This window comes from Diprion similis, chromosome 10, assembly GCF_021155765.1.
Source record: "Diprion similis isolate iyDipSimi1 chromosome 10, iyDipSimi1.1, whole genome shotgun sequence".
In the NCBI taxonomy this organism is placed as follows: domain Eukaryota; kingdom Metazoa; phylum Arthropoda; class Insecta; order Hymenoptera; family Diprionidae; genus Diprion; species Diprion similis.
The window spans coordinates 12,591,286-12,613,433 of NC_060114.1; the positions used below are offsets into that span (position 1 = coordinate 12,591,286).

The following is a 22,148-nucleotide window of genomic DNA, read 5'->3' on the forward strand; positions in this document are numbered from 1 at the left end:
CGTAAATTTGTAAAAGAATTTTAATATAATCAAAAATAGGACTCTGAATCAAAAATTTTAAAGCAAATGTTAAACGTCAATTAACTCGTGTCCATAACGGCCTTGGCCCATGGACCTCAAGAATTAACGTAAGCCAGCGTACAGTTCTTCCAGCGCTTTGTATACGTTACAAACTTACAATGTCGTCACGACGCGATAAGACCTCTCGGTTGGTTTTCAAACATGTAAAGAAAAAACCATAATATTTTCGATACGTACGTACAAAAATAAAATCAGCTCCACTCTGTACCTGGCAAATGTAATATTAGCGCTACTTTCAAACACCGATCTCGGTCCAAGATTTGCCTGTATGCACCGCTATGTGGCCCACAGAATTTCTCCAACACAGACACACCGGATATACATACACACGTGCAGAATGTGCATGTGTAATATGCACAGAGGGTAAGGGCGATCGAACCGCTGTGTGAAAGCGAATACATGCAAATATAATATCGACATTATTAAGTAGGACCAGGAGCCTGACCACCGGTACTGGGGATAATTAAGACTTCAACTGCAATAATGATAGAGTACACTAGTTAAGTACTTGCAAAAATGCAGCTATACATATATGTATCAATCAAAATTCAAAATTAAGTGTTAAAACAATGCGCAAGTTTCATGTCATGTACATATTGTATGTATGCTTTATTGCTTCATCCGACTACTGGAAAACCCTCAATAATTCCTTGGATACATGGTTAAAGAACAACAAATACTGCTAAACCTATATACACGTATTTTCTCCCTGCAGTTTAGCTATCTCTTCCAAAAATTTCAATGATATTAGTATATTAGCTAGCCATCCTGTAATAAAACCTACGGTGAAATGTAGCCTTCATATGTAGTGCAGAACATTGAGGTATAAGAGATGGGCGTAGGCGCGATCAGTACACATACGCACGTATACTTAGTGTGAATACGTACAATACGAGGCGGGAGAAAAGTCGAGTGCACTCTCATCGTTGGATATACACCAACCAAGTATACGTGGATGTTGTCACGGTTTCTCCGGATCGCCTTTTATGGTGAACGAGGTATCGCGCCTTCGTTCGAAGAAAATAAATCTCCAATTCACACGTATACGTATATACGCAGGTATACATTACATGATCCACTTATTGCGATCGGGAGACAGAAAAACAGTCACGAGTATGCCTAACACGACTATATGAACAATGAATTTCTTGTTAATTTTGACTCGGAAGCGCCGACTGTGTATATTATAACTTATTATTTTCTGAGAATGTGAATTCGAAGCAGATGTAGCAACCGATCCACTAGAATTTGGTGCATCCAAATCGTTTATTATCTAGGCTCTAATGTCTAGACATTTAGTGACGTATTCTTGTATATCCAGAGTCATCGAAGGACTCCCTAATTAGTCCCATTATACTGCAATAGTTACGTCACTGGCACAGTTCGTGCCACAACAGGCATGAGTGAACAGGCAGGTACATACCTCGTATCGCCAGACCAAACTCACTTTGGCGAGGACGCCTTCTGGTAGTGAGCTCATCGCCATTTACGGTTCATGGGACGTGTGACGTCACTCGTCACTCAATATGTGCATATTATACAATTCGTAAATACACGCGCCTGCGGCGCGTTCATGCCTGGCGATCGACACCTGCTTCTGTTGGTTTCGACTATCGTAATTCGGCCACAAGCCTCATTATAGCTTATCTAATCTGTGTATATGCTTATACCTATGTTTGTTCAAACATTACGCACATCAATACTACAATATGGGTCCCAGGCGCCCGCATTTTCATGTGAAAGCATCATATTCGCATGAATTGCGGCTAATAATACGTTCTTCGTCTTTGTTTCAACACCATAATTTTATACTTACATTTCACCTGTTTTTCTATCTACTAGCTGTTCTTTTTGTTTCACTATTTTTTCTTACCTTTTATGTTTACCGATCGGATATGTATAGATCAATTATTGTTTAAGGCGTTGGGTATAATGAATGAATGAATGCATGCTGAATGGTTCAGCAGCAGGAACCATCAACCGGACGTAAAAGGCTCCGACCTCTAAAGTATCACCCACGTTTGGTACGCCTACAGACTTATCTACCCACAGTTGAGAGTAATTAAAGTATTTTATACCGAAATATATTACCACAAAGTTCGATTTTTAGGATTATAACATTCGCAATATGTTCAACACAAAAACATTGAATTTTGTATAGATACGACAGAATATATCAACGATATCAACATCGTTGTTCAATTAATTTACGACAGATACAATACACGTAATTATATTGACGTATCATATATACCGTTAGTATTATACTCGATATACTTGAGCGCGTTTTATGATCAATTTGAACAATATTAATTTCAGTAAAACTTTCTTGCCAATTCTTTTTTATTTATTCGTACCCAGAAAGAGAGAATATAATGGTAAAAACGAGAAACTATACCTACAACGAGGCGTGGTATAATATGCACGTTGGCAGTAACGGACAGAGGGCAATGCACTCGACAAGACTTAGAATACCATGGATATTTGAATTTCGAACACGTTGTAGCGTCGATAGACGACTGCAAGAGATCGTTAATTGACAATTCTTTAGTCGCGTAGGTATACACGTGGCATGTGATTAATGATGAAAATTTAGGAACATACGATCTAGACTACATTGAGATAGGTATGGGAATTCCGCAGCATTCAGGTTTGTAGTCCCCAAGACGACGGGGGCACCGACGAGACAAAGAAACGACGAGAACCATCCCCCAAAGCTAACCTATAAATACAAGAGCCCACATGTCGAGTCTGGTTGAAATAAACCACCGCTGCACGACAGAATGCGTATGCTAAGGTTCTACAATCTTATGCTGGAAGTATTATAATATAACAGATCCGCTATGCGTTCAAAATACGAATGCATATAGATTGCAGGACGAGAAATGATAGATCAGAACCATTTGAATCGTTTTTCGTCAGGGTTATAAAGCAATAAATAACAATCTCAGCGTTTAGCATTAATTTATTACACTAGGTACACGTGTAACTATAGTTTGAAGGCACGGCTATTACTCAGGCTGTAGTATACATATTAAAGCAAATGATCGATAGACGCAATGAGGTATGCACGCATTTTAGCGCCAGATCGCGAGATCTTTGATATACATCGATAGGTAGTTCGGCTTTAAGCTTCTATGAAACTTGAATTTACTGTCTGGACATCAACTTTAAGTAGCCGGTATATACCTTGACCAAAATCTAATTTCTATTTAACGTCTCGACGAACGATTAGCCCGATATTTGTGGAAAAGGTGCTAACTTGTTGCGTAGCATCGACGGAGATTGTGGAGTTGGTCGTTTGTCCGTACGAGGAGTAAAATTCAGGGAGTCGAAATATAGTCCGTAAGCATCGCAGCGTGAATTCTAAAGGCGATGACTCGGCTCCGCGTGTCGGGAGGACCAATGGGCGCGGAGGCTGACGGGTCTATAAAAACCCGTGATCACCGGTCGGCGTGGCCATAACCGCTACATCGTTTAGAGGAGCTCCATCGCCAGCTTCCTTGAAAACGAACAAAGCCTTACGAGTTAATTTTCGTTGCATATCAGTGACCCGTGTTGAACACATCAAGACTTCAAAATGGTAAGCATATTGGTGAATTGCCCAAGTAGTATCGTCAACTTAATAACAGCTGAAAAACGTCGCTTCGTCGACCGGCTAAATGCACTCAGATGCAACGCTTACCGCGGATTTACTCTGGAACGGCGTCTAGACGCGCGCGGCGTAGGGCGTTGCGTAGACTTCTAATCAATGAGACTAACTCAAAGCAATCCGTGTCTTTTCGAAACTGTGCGGATTTGGGGAAACAATAAATCTCGCCACCAGCTGAGAAATTTCTCTGGCTTATACTTTTTATTCCGTTGCTGGGCAGATATTCGTGTCGCGTGAACCGGCGGACTACTTTCACGCGCGCAGCAGCCCGACCCTGATGACGCGGCTAGATGTGCCTTGGTCGTGATTCACGAGAATATGACGTGATCAATTAGTTCTTTGAAGGATAGATTGTTCGAGAAAGTAGGTAGTCGGCGACGTTCGTAATTCTACAGATTTGAGGTTGCAGGCTGCAGGCTGCAGTTTTACGCCGCGACGCGAAATGGCCGCCGGCAGCCGGCATGCAGCAATCTTCTTTTTTTTTCATTGAAGTGACTGTCGGTGCAGCAGCAAAACTATTGTCCGTGCTATCATTCCTGAACTGAAAAATTTATCGTGGAATGGTTTTAGCGTGTTCATTATGTTATTAAACATCGTCATTATTTTGTTTTTCAGCGTGAGTGCATCTCTATCCACGTTGGACAGGCCGGAGTCCAGATCGGTAATGCGTGCTGGGAACTCTACTGCCTTGAGCATGGAATTCAGCCTGATGGACAAATGCCGTCTGACAAACTCCTTGGAGCTGGGGACGACAGCTTTAACACATTCTTCAGCGAGACTGGCGCTGGAAAACACGTGCCCAGGGCCGTGTTTGTCGACCTGGAACCCACCGTTGTTGGTACGTTGACTCCACCGACATGTATAATTTATCGGTTTTTCAAATTAACCAAGCAATCATTTTTCGAGAGGAAAACTTTGAGGAAAGGAGCAGATTTCTCCATATTTTAATTAAGACTTTCTTGTCTGTTGTACTATGTTTTGCACTGAGTTTGTGAAGCACGTTTTCAATAAGTATAAACAAAACAGAGCATGTACATACATTGCACTTTATATATCGCGATATTCAATTTTAATCACGAGGTTTTATCAATTATGCGTTGTATTTAATGCTAACTTTTCGACGATGTTATGAAAGATTTCTATTATTATCTCCGTCTTTGGGTTATTTGTTTAGGGACTCTTAACAAATTCATATTTATTGAGAAAAAAATCGAATATATTGTAACAATTTTTTTTCTTGCAGATGAAGTACGAACGGGAACATACCGCCAGCTCTTCCACCCTGAACAGCTGATCACTGGAAAGGAGGATGCCGCGAACAACTACGCACGTGGTCACTACACCATTGGCAAGGAAATCGTCGACCTTGTGCTGGATCGCGTCCGCAAATTGGCTGACCAATGTACTGGGCTACAAGGATTCCTGATCTTCCACTCGTTCGGTGGAGGCACTGGATCCGGTTTCACCTCTCTTCTTATGGAACGTCTGTCCGTCGACTACGGAAAGAAATCTAAGCTCGAATTTGCCATCTACCCAGCCCCACAGGTTTCCACCGCTGTTGTCGAGCCATACAACTCAATTTTGACTACCCATACGACTCTGGAACACTCTGACTGCGCATTTATGGTCGACAACGAGGCTATTTACGACATCTGCCGTCGAAACCTCGATATCGAGAGGCCAACGTACACAAATTTAAACAGGCTCATTGGACAGATCGTATCCTCTATCACCGCATCCCTGAGATTCGACGGTGCTTTGAACGTCGACCTTACCGAGTTCCAGACCAATTTGGTGCCTTACCCCCGTATTCACTTCCCTCTGGTTACTTACGCTCCCGTCATTTCCGCCGAAAAAGCCTATCACGAGCAGCTGTCCGTAGCCGAGATTACCAACGCCTGTTTCGAGCCAGCTAATCAGATGGTCAAATGCGACCCTCGTCACGGTAAATACATGGCTTGCTGCATGCTGTACAGAGGTGACGTTGTTCCAAAGGACGTTAACGCGGCCATTGCCACCATCAAGACCAAGCGCACGATTCAGTTCGTCGACTGGTGTCCCACCGGTTTCAAGGTCGGCATCAACTACCAGCCCCCAACCGTGGTTCCGGGTGGTGACTTGGCCAAGGTGCAACGTGCCGTCTGCATGTTGTCCAACACCACGGCCATTGCCGAGGCCTGGGCTCGTCTTGACCACAAGTTCGACCTGATGTACGCCAAGCGTGCCTTCGTCCACTGGTACGTCGGCGAGGGTATGGAGGAGGGCGAGTTCTCCGAGGCACGTGAAGACCTCGCCGCTCTCGAGAAGGATTACGAAGAGGTCGGCATGGACTCTGTCGAAGGCGAAGGCGAGGCAGCCGAGGAATACTAGACAAGATTCCAACCTATTTCAGCTCACATGCATATTCTGTTGTAAAATCATTATTTTTTACATTCATTCGAAATTATAAGTCTGAATATCAGTCCCCGATGTCCAATTGTGTTGTCATTAAATTCTGAATACTGTTTTCAATAAAACAGCACTTTTATTTTCCTACATTATTCATGTGTTATTTCGTCATCCTCATCCCTTCACGCCGTACCCTTAAGTTGCTTTTCCTTCAAGAGCGTAAAGTAATATTCATGATTCAAATCGATCTGGAAGTAAGTTCTTCCCACTGCAATGGCTGTTGAATCAATAGCTCCGAAATGCAGCACTGTCTGCAATTCATTCGATTGCCCAAATCCAGGTTTGAAAATTAGACGGGCTCATAGTCATCTCCAGTATCGGTACGGTATGTATTGAAAAGTTTTACGTTTGGGCGTTTCTCGAAAAAGAAAAACCACAAATTCAATTTCGCAACAAAATTTAAATACTTGTTTTCCAGAATATTGCGCAGCTTGCAACACCGTTTGCCCTTTTATGGAGGTAAAATTACGAGCATGTAATGTCTCTGCAGGACTACGCCATCACACTACGGTGTTCATATCCTATGATTTCTGAAGTTACAATCCTTAAATCGTTGGTAACAGCTGTTAATAGTGATTGTGCATCGCTTCACTCCTCCCTCGTTTTACGTGATATTAATAACGAGCTGTCACGAGTTACGTTTGATGACTTCATTGAAAACCGCAGCGCTTCAATCTCTCATCGTGAAACTGATGTATCTGTAGTTCTTATCCGTATTCACGAAGATATGAGCGTACAGCAGATAATATAAGCACAGATTAAATGGGCGTAGGGCTTTCAATTTTAATTGATTCTGCCCAGTATGTGAAGAATGAATATACCCCATGTACTTGTGTAGGCGCGTTCAATTACTTTATTGCAACTAGCGTGGGTTTGACATGATATCCAGATCCAAACAGCAACGGCCGAGCGAATGAGATAGGGATCATTTGAATAGCTAATTTTAAAGCTGACGTGTCGATTATTCTATCCTTATATAGATATGAGGCGATTTGTCCCACAATCGACGTGTTGATTCGACTCGTCGGTAAATGCGTGCAACGTACTGTAGTCAGCATAGATACCCTAGAATTATGTACTTTCTGAAAAATCCCGACGTAGATGATCTTCAAATTCACAATCGCGTGTCGAATATTATTTGAAATAATGGCCCGCGGTTAGGGCGGGGTGATTTCTAGTTATGTTACTCGACGTTCGAAACAACGTGCCATGTGATCTCGTTGAGCCAATCAGAGCTCGCTTCGCAACGGTAGGACCAAGGCGATAAAAGGATCGCGCTTTCTCGGATGCCGCCACATCTCCGGGATCGTTGTTCAGACCAGCTTCATCGCCAGCTGCTCTAAACTATTCTAAAATCTACAGTGCCATCAGCAGTCGTTAGCAAGTTCTCACGACTTTTTCTCTTGATACTTCGATAAACTACATTATCAACTTTCCAAGATGGTAAGTAGAGTAGCCTAATTACATATATTTACACCGAAGTGCGTACATACGTGTACGTATCTGCTGCCGCACGGACTGCACGATCTGATCTCTAAAAATCGGATAGCCGGACGATATCGATCAGGCCTCTTATTTCGGCCTGGATTATTCTCCAAGCGAAGTGATCGACTGTGTACAGTCAAGTAATTTACTTGGGTATGGCGTAATAAAATTGTACTGATCGAAAGAAATGTGAAAAAACGTTAAACTTGTATCCAATTGTTATCGTAACGGTTTTCCAATCTAGCGACGGCTGGACACTCACTGATTGTGGGCTAATTTATCATCGAAAATGCGCGGTTCTTATTTTTTTACTCATGTATAGGGTTTCAATAATATCATTTTTTCCACCCGTGTGAGTCGAGATCCGGCTTAATGTGGACTTAAAATTCTAGACGAGTGTAAAGATGGATTATGTTAATTCGTCGATGGCGGTCGCCAGGTAGAAGTTTTGTCAAGATGAGGAAGAAGGTGTGCTCGACGCGGCCATTTGCCGCGGCGGACGTCTCTCGTTTTTTTTCCTAACGGCGTTTGATGGCGACTTGTGTGAAAGGGGGTTACATCTCCTTTTCTACACTAGCGTACTCGTACCGAAAATTCATTTCAACCATTACCTTTAGAAGCTTTCAAATCATGTTAACGGTTAGGTTAGTTTTCGATATTTTGTCTACGCAATGTGTCGAATCGTTCGAGTCTGTACAAAACACCGTGGATTACCATTGCCTATTGTTTATTTATTTTTTTTTCAACACGTTGAGTTATCAACGGAATGCTTGTATGATCCGGCTAGACTGAATAAAGACAACGTTAAAGGGAGCTTTACGAAGTAATTGTTTGCGAATGAATAAATGTTCGAAATTTGAAATCAAAGGCGTTTCGATTAATATTACTGTGCTCTAACGTCTGAAAATATTTTGAATCCAGTGCAATTCAGTGTGCAAATCAATGCCATGTCACACGCATTATACTTCCGTCAATAACAATGCGTTACAATTCAGGAATCTGTAAATGTCGGTAATGTCGGTATCCGACCAACAGAACGTGGGTACTCTCTCCGTTCACTTTGAAGCAACGAAGGGGGGGGGGGGCATGGTTCGCATTTATTCAGAAAGAAGCTGATTATACGTATTTCTTGTGACTGCAATTCGAATATTTTTTTCCACAAATCAACCCATACCAATATTAATGTGTTAATTTTTTTCAGCGTGAGTGTATTTCAATCCACGTTGGACAAGCCGGAGTCCAGATTGGTAATGCCTGCTGGGAACTTTACTGCCTTGAGCATGGAATTCAGCCTGATGGGCAGATGCCGTCCGACAAATTGCTGGGAGCTGTGGACGACAGTTTTAACACTTTCTTCAGTGAGACCGGAGCCGGCAAACACGTACCGAGGGCCGTGTTCGTTGACCTGGAACCTACCGTTGTCGGTATGTCCAGATTTGGATTAGACATTTATAACGTGTTTTAGGAAGTTTGAAAAACTAGCTGTAAAATCGACATTTTCCGTGGAAATTTTGACCACCTATCAAATCAATTCAATTTTTTATGCCCATCATTTGAATATAAAGTCCTATAAATTTCGGATTTTTTCAATGAGCTGTTTCTACGATTATCGCGAGAGTTTGTCGGAAAAAACAAATGGACAGACGTCTTCCTAAAAACCTGTTTTTCGAATACTAGAGGCCCGAAAAGGTTGATTTGTTGAAGTTAAAAAAAAGTCACTGTCTATCGAATACAATACATTTCTCACATTACGATTAGGTGAGGGAATGTGAAATGGATGAAATCTTTCGCTTGCATTGTTAGATTTTATAGTTTCCAAACATTATTAGAAAAAAAATCCACGTATAACTGGGAAGTGTAAAATCTTTGTATCGATAATTGTGCTCGTTACATTAAAAAATATAATCAAATGGGTTTTTTTTATTTGTATTTGTAGACGAAGTACGAACTGGAACTTACCGTCAGCTGTTCCATCCCGAACAGTTGATCACTGGTAAGGAGGATGCTGCGAATAATTACGCTCGTGGTCACTACACTATCGGTAAAGAGATCGTCGATTTGGTACTGGACCGTATCCGGAAGTTGGCCGACCAATGTACGGGACTGCAAGGATTCCTAATTTTCCACTCATTCGGAGGAGGTACCGGTTCCGGTTTCACTTCCCTGCTTATGGAGCGACTTTCCGTCGATTATGGAAAAAAGTCGAAGCTGGAATTCGCCATCTACCCGGCACCCCAGGTTTCCACCGCCGTCGTCGAGCCATACAACTCGATCCTGACAACCCACACAACCCTTGAGCACTCCGACTGCGCCTTCATGGTCGACAACGAGGCCATTTACGATATCTGCCGCAGAAATTTGGACATTGAGAGGCCGACGTACACAAACCTGAACAGACTCATCGGCCAGATCGTATCCTCCATCACCGCCTCCCTGAGATTCGACGGTGCCCTAAACGTCGACCTTACCGAGTTCCAGACCAACTTGGTGCCCTACCCTCGTATCCATTTCCCTCTGGTCACTTACGCTCCTGTCATCTCCGCCGAAAAGGCATACCACGAGCAGTTGTCCGTTGGAGAGATTACCAACGCTTGTTTCGAGCCAGCTAACCAGATGGTCAAATGCGACCCTCGTCACGGCAAATACATGGCTTGCTGCATGCTGTACAGAGGGGACGTCGTTCCAAAAGACGTTAACGCGGCCATTGCCACCATCAAGACCAAGCGCACGATTCAGTTCGTCGACTGGTGTCCCACCGGTTTCAAGGTCGGCATCAACTACCAGCCCCCAACCGTGGTTCCGGGTGGTGACTTGGCCAAGGTGCAACGTGCCGTCTGCATGTTGTCCAACACCACGGCCATTGCCGAGGCCTGGGCTCGTCTTGACCACAAGTTCGACCTGATGTACGCCAAGCGTGCCTTCGTCCACTGGTACGTCGGCGAGGGTATGGAGGAGGGTGAGTTCTCTGAGGCACGTGAGGACCTCGCTGCTCTCGAGAAGGACTACGAAGAGGTCGGCATGGACTCCGTTGACGCCGAAGGCGAGGGAGCCGAAGAATACTAAATATGATCATTTCAGATAGGCTGGAAAATATACCCTACTGCAATAAATTATAAATTCCTATTTTGAAAATAAAATGTTACAAGATTTTTCCTTTGAACTGTAATTATTTTCTTGTTGAATTTGATCCTTTCGCGTCACGATCGAGCGACTCAAATCCCCAAAACTACGCATGTAGTACCGAACGAGATTATCCACTTGTCCATGTGGGTTATTCTGTAAATCGTCTAAATTAACCTGCACTGTAATAATTATACAAATATCAGGTTCCTCATTTCCTCTTTAATACTTTCAATCATAAATTCATGTTCGTCCTGAATCCAACGTATCCTGAAGCTATAAGTTGAAGCCGTTGTCTGATACAAAACCTGTTGCACAGTAATTGAGCTTAAATTATTCGCCCTGCACCATGTTACATGTTTCCCCGACATCGCGAAGGGTCAGTTGATATTTACTACCGCATCGATTCCTCTCCCCTGCATTACACAATCAGTTGAAACATTTGTTTTTATTTCCTGTTTGTTCTACCATTTTCCCCCGAACATTATATACAGCTTTTTTACTATTCAGAATATTAATTCTTCGTAACAGACATCACGAATCTGGAACACAGTATTTCAGGGCCGTGCGTTCGATTGACAAAATATGTGTTTAATCGATATCTGCTTTAGTAAATCTTTCAGCCTCGCACTAAAAATAATTCTTAAGCGTATAAAATTTATTCAAATCAAATCCATCGATTGTTCAAAAAGTTATACGTGAAGATACTGAGCTATCGTGTCCGGTGCTCGATGTACAATATATTTACGTAACATATGTATCAATGCAGGGTGGAGAGAGAAAACAGTTTAACTGGCGATAATGATCTATTATTAAAATTTGTGAGGTAATTTTCAAATTGCCTAAATACGCGTAGGTTTTAAATACATGCCTGCTGTAGACGAACGTAGGTTTTCGTGGCGAGATTGCTGCGGGAAGTTGCCGCCTTCATGTCGTTAATCAAACTAATTACGTTGAGCTTTGTCAGCTACGTTTACAATTACTCAAAACTGAATGATGCAGAAACTTGTCTTGTCGGATGCGATCTTTGAACGAGTGCATTTGATATCGTAGGTGAGTAGAATTGATAGATTACGGTTTGTACCCTGCACGCGCAACGAGTATCGTAGGTCGAATAAAACCCTAAGTATTGATATATTCGTACTTGTATTTGCAATATGTAGTCTCTTCTCGAATTTGGAGGAGAAAAATTGGAAGGGATTCGAAGTGTATTTGCTAAAAATGGATTTAGGGTAGGGAAGTTAACGAACTCCGTTTACAAAATGAAAAATTTTGCCACAGTTAGCAGATTTAAAACGGTTATTTCAATCAATTGAATAAATATTTTTCTGATTTATCTCAGTTTCTGAGTCATCACATTTTTTGCCTGCAAATCTTCAACGTGTCGCATGTAGGGTTATCTGAAAATTAGTCGTTGGATGAGTGTGTAATCATTACATAGAAGTTGCATGATAATTCGCAAGCCTGAGGCGAAGGTCAAACCTAATTTATTTTCAATTAGCGAATCAGCAGTTCGATTCCCGATATTGGAACGCACTACCACACATAACATAAACTAATTGTGAAAGAATTAATATTGATCCAACATCAAATTTTTTATGAAACAGCCGCTGTGTATATAGCTATGTGTAGTATTTCGCGGAGAAGCACATCGATTATGGGGACCTCCACGTGTAGTTTTCTGCGTTCAACTTGCCGATATGGATACCCTCGCACAAACGAATATCGACTTTATACACCGCGGATATCCGTACTGCGGATATTCAGACATGACGCTGCCTACCCCAACACCTTCGTACGGAGCTCGATATTATAATGCAGTCAGCGACATGCCTCTGGTTACGGTAAAATCTTATCATACAATCGCGTGAAGAATAAAATGAGATTTAAATGATATTGGGATCTCGGTTAAATTTTTTTACCATGATTATTTTTGTTGATGCTGTGAATGAGTAATGATGAACCATGCATGGTTTGTGGCTGAGATTTCTGAACCACAAGGTACATCATGTCTCGAAATTGAATCAAGAATCGAGGGAAAATTGTCGTCAAGCTCACATGCCTATTCTTGGTGTTCGTCGTCTGGGTCGCATCATCACTTATCTGTAACAAAAACGTTAAGTAACATTTGCGGCCACTCCAAGATACGCGTGATCGCACCCATACCCAGTGCCGTAGCATGAAATTTTTACAATAATTTTAAGTGCTTGGCATTTTTCAGCGTATGGTCGAGGTATGGAAATGAGATCAGAGAAGGAAAACCACAATCGAATTCTCAACATTGTAGATTGGTTAAAAAGTTCTGTAATAATCTTTTGACTCGTATATCTTAAACGTTGATTGAAGAATATTGACGGGGTTCGAAAATGCAAAGGATCCTAATTCATCTGATAATATGGATTTTCTAATCCAAAGAATTATTTCCTCTTGGCTTTCTTCTTGGCATCGACTAGGATAATTACTTTCTTTTTTGAAAATGCTACCAAAGAATCTGGGGGTGCCCAAGGCGGAGTACGTCATTGCCAAGAAGCCATCCTAGCGAGACACCCCGTATGAGAATGAGCGGATTATTGATCGGGCAGGATGCATGAGTCAGAGCGCCCGCGCCCATCGTCGCATGGTTCGTCCGGATGGTAGGGTGACCGGAGTATATATTGCGGCTGGGTGTGCCGGCGGGGTGCTTCTTTCACGAGTGCTCGAAACCTGCAGAGTTTAGGGAAGCTCCATCGCCAGCTTCGTCTGAACCTCTTATTTCACCTCACTGTAATACACGTACCGCGACTTACCGCGAATAATCAAAATGGTAAGTTTCTTTCGAAAAATCACAACTGTTTTGTGAATTTCATTGCGCTTCGATGTAATAATTAATTAGCAGCCATTGCAGATACAATTATTCGTTGAAATTCACGTAGCAGTGTATTGTTGAACTTTGATTAACTTGAGGAGCTTTACATTGTGGTTCATGTAATTTTGAACGAGAATTCTTAATTTCTTGGAATTGATTTTTTCTCGAGACAATTTTTTTTAACAGAAAAGAACTATGAGAAAAAATAAATAACATAATTGCTGCAGCTCGTTAAAGAGCTCTTGTTACCGTACAAAGGAAATTTTGAATTGAAAGTGCAGTTTTTTTTTATATAATTCAATACTTTTATGGCTGAAGTTGTTAATTTTAGAGTAAGACTGATCCGTGGCGACGGTATTTTCTTAATCATCGATGGGTAGACTGATGGGAATTCTTCCTGCTCTTCACTATTAAAATAAAGTTGTTTCATCGTGTCATTTTTCGTGCAATTTCTAGCGTGAGTGCATCTCCATCCACGTTGGACAGGCTGGTGTTCAGATTGGTAATGCCTGTTGGGAGCTCTACTGCCTTGAGCATGGAATTCAGCCCGATGGACAGATGCCATCTGACAAAACTATCGGCGGGGGGGATGACAGTTTCAACACCTTTTTCAGCGAGACTGGCGCTGGCAAACACGTTCCCAGGGCGGTGTTCATTGATTTGGAGCCAACAGTTGTGGGTAAGTCTAATGGATAGCTGCAGGTCTGAGGCACGGGCGAAGTTTGTGCATAGCATAACGAAATACATAAAGTTGTATGGGAATATCTCGCATGGTGATGCGTCAGTGAAAATATTCAGGCAGCAGTTATTCGTACGTAGTGCTGGTATAAACCGTAATAATTAAAAGCGGATCAATCACAATCAATATTGCATTGAAAGTGCGATTAATTTATTGGATGTGTACTTCGTGTAGCATATACTCTGCATATAGAAGTAGTAAACCTAATAATCGGATGAATTTCGATGTGGTAAGCTCGGAGTATAAAGAGGCTTTTATGTTTTTTGTAGACGAGGTTCGAACCGGGACATACCGCCAGCTCTTCCATCCGGAGCAGTTAATCACCGGGAAAGAGGATGCAGCGAACAACTACGCACGTGGCCACTACACCATCGGCAAAGAGATCGTCGATCTGGTACTGGACCGCATCCGGAAACTGGCCGACCAATGCACCGGACTACAAGGATTCCTGATCTTCCACTCATTCGGAGGAGGCACCGGATCCGGCTTCACATCTCTGCTTATGGAACGTCTCTCCGTCGATTACGGAAAAAAGTCAAAGCTAGAATTCGCCATCTACCCGGCACCCCAGGTTTCCACCGCCGTCGTCGAGCCGTACAACTCGATCCTGACAACCCACACAACCCTCGAGCACTCCGACTGCGCCTTCATGGTCGACAACGAAGCCATTTATGATATCTGCCGCCGAAATCTGGACATTGAGAGGCCGACGTACACAAACCTGAACAGACTCATCGGCCAGATCGTATCCTCCATCACCGCCTCCCTGAGATTCGACGGTGCCCTAAACGTCGACCTTACCGAGTTCCAGACCAACTTGGTGCCCTACCCTCGTATCCACTTCCCGCTGGTCACTTACGCACCCGTCATCTCTGCAGAGAAGGCGTACCACGAACAGCTGTCTGTCGGAGAAATAACAAACGCTTGTTTCGAGCCAGCTAACCAGATGGTCAAGTGTGACCCTCGTCACGGCAAATACATGGCTTGCTGCATGCTGTACAGAGGCGACGTCGTTCCAAAGGACGTCAACGCCGCCATCGCCACTATCAAGACCAAACGGTCAATTCAATTCGTCGACTGGTGTCCCACCGGTTTCAAGGTCGGTATCAACTACCAGCCCCCAACCGTGGTTCCGGGTGGTGACTTGGCCAAGGTGCAACGTGCCGTCTGCATGTTGTCCAACACCACGGCCATTGCCGAGGCCTGGGCTCGTCTTGACCACAAGTTTGACCTAATGTACGCCAAGCGCGCTTTTGTCCACTGGTATGTTGGTGAAGGTATGGAGGAGGGCGAATTCTCAGAGGCTCGTGAGGATCTTGCGGCCCTTGAGAAGGACTACGAAGAGGTCGGTATGGACTCCGCCGAGGGAGAGGGCGAAGGAGCAGAAGAATTCTAAACCTCCAGCTAAATCTTGACAATTTTCCAAGAGTTGAGCGCTGCAACTGTATCACAGGCTTTATACTGCACGATAACAATCTCGTTCGTAATGTCTTACGACGAAACTCAAGCTATCGTTTCTAACTCGTGTAACGCTGAAAACTATTGATGGAAATAAAAACAATTCTAACCCAATTCAAACACTATCAATAATTTCTTTCTGCCCCATTCATTATACCTTTTAACTGTATTTTCATTGATGCCATCCAGCTACAGATGAAGAGTTTTCATTGGGACCTTCTATTATACTTTAATTCTTAGGTATTATAGCTACGCAAATGTATAACATAAAATAATATTTGTGTAGTCATATATCTACGATAAATGAACTGAGCGAAATCACATAAATTCTCCGCGTTTTGATCACAAGTTATTCAAGGAACGCAAATAACACAATCTTGTAATTATTAAATTCCATGCAAATACAAAAGAGCTGCTCACAGTTGTTACTTTAGCTCTATAGAGACTCGTGGAAGTGAGGCCACAGAATTTTTAATTACATACTCGTATCTTCCGGTCGTGCTTACACCACTGTGAATCTTACACGTGAAATGCAATATGTGTAAACTATATGGTCACCGACAGCTTAGTACGCGTGATCGTTCACTCCAAACACGGTAAGTCGACCGTATCCGTAGCGCAGAGCTATAAATCGGCATGACGCATTTTATGTTTATTTGGAAGATGGACGTTCCTCACTTCGAGCTATCCATGCATTCGCAATGACGATAGAAATTCATCCCCATAATTCAAACATAATTTAAAACGCCAGGAGTGAACAAAATTCAGTTGGATTGATATTGATCAAATATTCGAATGCTTCAAAACTGATGAAACGTAACACAAGCCATTTACCGTACGTAAAATTGGGAATGGTCACGCCAGTGTCTCTTCAAGGTTGTGTATGAACTTAGGCGACCATTGTTAATTCGTTAATTAGTTCAACCTAGCAATAGAATCGCGCACTCGGGTTAGCAACGTTCGCACAGGGATGTAAGTCGTGTATTATACGATCAGGCAAGACACGCAACACTGCTCGGAAACGCTCGATATTGAAATTAATCGTTACAAAGCACTCTCGTCTCTTACAATATACTTCCACCATAATAATGACGCTGCGGCAATTTTTATTGTAGAAAACACGAAACAGCAGAGATATTTTTGTGAATTTAACTGGGCTCATTTGTTATTCAACAATACCAAATCGTTCGAATACCTTTTCAACGAGAAAACATATCGGTTTAACAGTTTTAAATTTAGTCCACCCCGATAAAAGATGCTTGAATTACATATTACTGCTGATTTATTAATCAGAAAACTTTGAGAAAAATTATATGTGGGGAATAAAATAAAGTGTATAATACTGTATATAGCATTATTCAAGCACCCAAAGATAACGTGTGTCTCTAAGATGTAGTTGTTTAATTTCATTTCACAGGTTAAAGTAGGCTAAACCGTTACGAGATAGCAGTTTCCTGGTAAATTAATATCGTCGGTTTCCTGTTAGAATGGAACGTTTTAGTATGCAGGTACTCAACACACGTAAATGCCTATGCCTACGGGTGTATATGCACGTGCCATGCGTGGTGTACCATAATACAGTGTAACAATGTGTATGCACTACATTACACATGAATATGCGGCCAGAAGAATAATTGTTTTGAAATCGTACGAAAATCTAAACTAAAATGGGCATTATAAAAGTGTACATAAAATGTGCAGCATAATTGAGCCGAGCATCGTGTACCTCGGTCGACGCCCTTTCAGCGGTCGATGTGAAACCCGGAGATTCGTACACGATACTTACACAAACACCAAAACGAGCGGTGAATTGCCCCGTATGTGTATAATATACGTTAAAACCTGGGTAGCGTTTGATCCTCGGTTTGATCGACGGTGTCGAACAACGAGAAGAACCGATTGAATGTAAGATAGTGAACCATCTTACCCTCAACGCAATCCTGGCGATATGTACGCTAAGTACGTAATTTTCGTCAGGCAGAAACGTCCAATTTTTTTCAAAAATCGAATCGTCGATGACGGTTGAGAGGACTACTTTTTTCCTGGTGTAGGGGTCGCGCGCTGCCGCAGCTGCGTTCTGCGGACCAATCGGAACGTGACGTCGGCGTGGAGGGGGTCAAGTATAAAGGTGAGTGGCAGCTGCAATGCGTCGAAGTTTGTTCTTTCGAACCATTACGTTCACAGTCGTCGACGGTCGTTGGACTTGCGATAGCCGTTTGTAGAAGCTCCATTACCTGCTTCCGCTAACTCTATTGAATCTCCTAGTCCTTCAGCTGTCTCTTTTCGCTCTTCCGACAAGCACCAATCACTTAATTAACAATGGTGAGTTGTGTCAGCTATTTGACCGCAATAAAGATTTATCCAGCTCGCGATTCGGCGCCGGTTTAATTTCGAAGCCTCGTTGCCGACCGCATTGCCTCGCCATTTTGACAAGGGAAATGCCGGCCGGCTCCACCCTTGCTGAGCGGATGATGAGTCACGATCGTGACCTTATTTGTCGTAAAATTTCTGCCTTCACTTCGTCGTATGACAATTGTTTTCACTTCCTTGTTCATTTGTTTATGTATGTAATACATTCGAATCATGTAAGTTGAAATATACCCGTGCTTTTTGTGGGATTTGAATTTGCAATGATTTTGAGGAATTCATTCTCGCATCACGTATTGATTATACTGAATTAGTAATCTTCAAAAATATTTTGTATCATACCGAAAGGCAGCTTTTTATAAACTCTTACACTGTAGTAAGGTTCATGTCACAACGATAAAATCAGAGATAGTTTCAAACCGATTTTCCGTTGCTGTGGTGTTCCTTTAATAGAGTTGGGAGGTCATGCGTGCAAACGCGTATCCTGTAACGGAAACGCGGTTAACGGTTGAATCGAGTTACATATCATTGTGGCGCTGGTAAGATTGTTGTGAAATGTAATTGTACGTTTTATACAATTCTCAATATTACGACTTTTACTATAAGATGGGGGTGGGGGGTAGTAGCTGAAAAAATAGGGGGAAGTTTCCCGCTATCAACATTGAATACATTAATTTTTCAAAAATCGAAACATTTGTCCAGTCTTAAAAATGTTCTTGTATAAATGCTAATGTGTGATAGATAAAATATTGCAAATAAACCAAGAGATCGATCTTGTATGTGAAGCAAAAAAACTCGGGGAAAGTACCATTCGGTCGGTCGTTGTGTCGTACATACTTGAAAATTTCCGCATTTTCATGTTCCGCTGATTCTCTTCTGTTTTAGCGTGAGTGTATCTCAATCCACGTTGGACAAGCTGGTGTCCAGATTGGAAACGCCTGCTGGGAACTTTACTGCCTTGAACATGGAATCCAGCCTGATGGGCAGATGCCATCCGACAAAACAATCGGTGGGGGAGACGACAGCTTTAATACCTTCTTCAGTGAAACTGGAGCTGGAAAACATGTTCCTCGAGCTGTGTTCATCGATTTGGAACCAACAGTTGTTGGTACGCATTTTTTAAATTCTAATTTATCAAGTTTCTGGCATTGGATTACACGACACAGTCGAGTTATGTATCTTGTAATAACCATTTCGAATTCGTTTGAATGTTATAGATGAAGTCAGGACTGGAACTTACCGCCAGCTTTTCCACCCTGAGCAGTTGATCACTGGCAAAGAGGATGCTGCGAACAACTACGCACGTGGTCACTACACCATTGGCAAGGAAATCGTCGACCTTGTGCTGGACCGTGTTCGTAAATTGGCTGACCAATGCACTGGTCTTCAAGGATTCCTGATCTTCCACTCGTTCGGAGGAGGCACTGGATCTGGCTTCACATCTCTGCTTATGGAACGTCTGTCCGTCGACTACGGAAAAAAATCTAAGCTCGAATTTGCCATCTACCCAGCCCCACAGGTTTCCACCGCTGTTGTCGAGCCATACAACTCAATTTTGACTACCCATACGACTCTGGAACACTCTGACTGCGCATTTATGGTCGACAACGAGGCCATTTATGATATCTGCCGCCGAAATCTGGACATTGAGAGGCCGACGTACACAAACCTGAACAGACTCATCGGCCAGATTGTATCCTCCATCACCGCCTCCCTGAGATTCGACGGTGCCCTAAACGTCGACCTTACCGAGTTCCAGACCAACTTGGTGCCCTACCCTCGTATCCATTTCCCTCTGGTCACTTACGCTCCTGTCATCTCCGCCGAAAAGGCATACCACGAGCAGTTGTCCGTTGGAGAGATTACCAACGCTTGTTTCGAGCCGGCTAATCAGATGGTCAAATGCGACCCTCGTCACGGTAAATACATGGCTTGCTGCATGCTGTACAGAGGTGACGTTGTTCCAAAGGACGTTAACGCGGCCATTGCCACCATCAAGACCAAGCGCACGATTCAGTTCGTCGACTGGTGTCCCACCGGTTTCAAGGTCGGTATCAACTACCAGCCCCCAACCGTAGTTCCGGGTGGTGACTTGGCCAAGGTGCAACGTGCCGTCTGCATGTTGTCCAACACCACGGCCATTGCCGAGGCCTGGGCTCGTCTTGACCACAAGTTCGACCTGATGTACGCCAAGCGTGCCTTCGTCCACTGGTACGTCGGCGAGGGTATGGAGGAGGGTGAGTTCTCTGAGGCACGTGAGGACCTTGCCGCTCTTGAGAAGGACTATGAAGAGGTCGGCATGGACTCTGCTGAGGGAGAGGGCGAAGGGGCAGAAGAATACTAATCTTGTTCCTAGAAGACACAACGATATATTTCACTTGCTAATTTTCACATTCCCAGTTTTCTTTTCCATTTTATTTTTATTCTGATTCTCACATCTCATGGTATTTTCTGAAAATAAACAGTTTTTGCATCCAATATCTTGACTATTACATGAATCTTGTTACAGCCTTTCCCATAAAGTCCCGCTCAAATGATCCCGGATAGATACACCACTTCATTGAACATATTGAAATACTCAATTCATAAAATTGATTTGTATATCGAATTAACATAATATGTTCAGGCTTTGAATTTTTGCGTCTCATTTCCTTAAGGATCTGCGTCTTAAAAATCACGTCTTTGTAATACGACATCGCGAAGTTTGTTACGAAGGAACCAGATTATGATAACTATCAGTCCCTCGTGAATATTCATAAGCAAATTTCACAGGCGTAATTAATGTTTAGGCAGTCATCTGAAGCACTGGAAGTGATTTCATGATATGGGGTTGCAGATCGGACATTCTATTTAAAATTTTTCGTAATAAGTTGGTAGTTTTAGAGATGCTGCTATCGCTTAAAAGTGTTTCAACAAAATTAAGATTTGTGAGAGTTAAAATTTGTCAATTCGGCACGAAATGACTCATATATTTGCGAATTCTAAAGACCTCTCTGAAAAAGTAATTACTTACAAATGATTTAGTCTAGGACCCATGGAACGTTGTGAATAAATGGAAATTACAGTTTTTTAAGCTGTACAGTACTTTAATTAAATTGGGGGGCGCGATATGAAATTTTAAATTTATTATCGTTAGATAATTACTTACTTGTTTGAATTTCACACAGGCGTTGACGTATTGCTAGAAGATAGCTATTTATTTGGTATGGCGGTAACGTTTATTGGTGCATAAAATAGTATCATAAATTTACAAGAAGCTGGAAAATAATACAGATCTCAGGACATATTATGTACGGTTACTGAGTTCTGAACAGAGGCCAGTATAGTCTTGAAACTATACATATAAGTACACGCCCATATAAAACAAAGTAGTATAAATGACCGTTTAACTTATAGTGAATAATGATTTAAAATTAAGGGGTATGTAATGTAAAAATATACTTTCCATGCGATTGTTATAAGACCCGTTATTAAAAACCCGTTGAAAAAAAAAAAAAAATGAAAAAAAAATTGTAGCTCTGCTAAAACCAACTTTTTAGTGATAAGAAAAATAACGTCGAATCGAAATGAAAAATTAACGGCTCACCACTTTCCTTAGCATAATGTTAAAATTACGATGATATCACCGCACAGAATCACGACGACAGGTTTTCAAAGTGCACACGTTCAATTCCATATACATTTATGGGTCCTATAGCATACAACCTTAGTTCCTAGCTGTCAGTACTCTGAGCTGCTGGAAAAAAAACAATCATTGAATGATCCGAAAAATTGTTCCCACTGCAGACGCAGCGACCACTTACCTTGCCACTTTTACCCTATCACACCCTCTTGTTGTAGGAATCAAGAGGGTTCAGCCAACTTCTAGTGATATGAAAATTACGCTCGTTAAATTTTTCTTTCCCCAGGCATTCCAGCTTCGACAGTTCCACGATTTTAGATCAATGAAAATT

The 22,148-nt window shown here is 42.4% G+C and overlaps 4 protein-coding genes across 4 annotated transcripts; all 4 read left to right on the plus strand.

Annotated features, from left to right (window-relative positions):
* Window positions 1-3,499: 3,499 nt before the first annotated feature.
* Window positions 3,500-6,273, plus strand: LOC124411858 (tubulin alpha-1 chain-like). The gene is made up of 3 exons (XM_046891361.1): window positions 3,500-3,664; window positions 4,349-4,571; window positions 4,977-6,273. Exons 1-3 carry the CDS (start codon window positions 3,662-3,664, stop codon window positions 6,101-6,103), a joined length of 1,353 nt encoding a protein of 450 aa, XP_046747317.1. The 5' UTR covers window positions 3,500-3,661; the 3' UTR covers window positions 6,104-6,273.
* A 1,193-nt stretch (window positions 6,274-7,466) lies between these two features.
* On the plus strand, window positions 7,467-10,752 carry LOC124411859 (tubulin alpha-1 chain-like). Its single transcript, XM_046891362.1, has 3 exons — window positions 7,467-7,624; window positions 8,868-9,090; window positions 9,603-10,752. Exons 1-3 carry the CDS (start codon window positions 7,622-7,624, stop codon window positions 10,727-10,729), a joined length of 1,353 nt encoding a protein of 450 aa, XP_046747318.1. The 5' UTR covers window positions 7,467-7,621; the 3' UTR covers window positions 10,730-10,752.
* Window positions 10,753-13,433: 2,681 nt separating this feature from the next.
* Window positions 13,434-15,942, plus strand: LOC124411860 (tubulin alpha-1 chain-like). Its single transcript, XM_046891363.1, has 3 exons — window positions 13,434-13,589; window positions 14,088-14,310; window positions 14,640-15,942. Exons 1-3 carry the CDS (start codon window positions 13,587-13,589, stop codon window positions 15,764-15,766), a joined length of 1,353 nt encoding a protein of 450 aa, XP_046747319.1. The 5' UTR covers window positions 13,434-13,586; the 3' UTR covers window positions 15,767-15,942.
* Window positions 15,943-17,972: 2,030 nt separating this feature from the next.
* Window positions 17,973-20,673, plus strand: LOC124411861 (tubulin alpha-1 chain). The gene is made up of 3 exons (XM_046891364.1): window positions 17,973-18,150; window positions 19,081-19,303; window positions 19,413-20,673. Exons 1-3 carry the CDS (start codon window positions 18,148-18,150, stop codon window positions 20,537-20,539), a joined length of 1,353 nt encoding a protein of 450 aa, XP_046747320.1. The 5' UTR covers window positions 17,973-18,147; the 3' UTR covers window positions 20,540-20,673.
* Window positions 20,674-22,148: the final 1,475 nt, after the last annotated feature.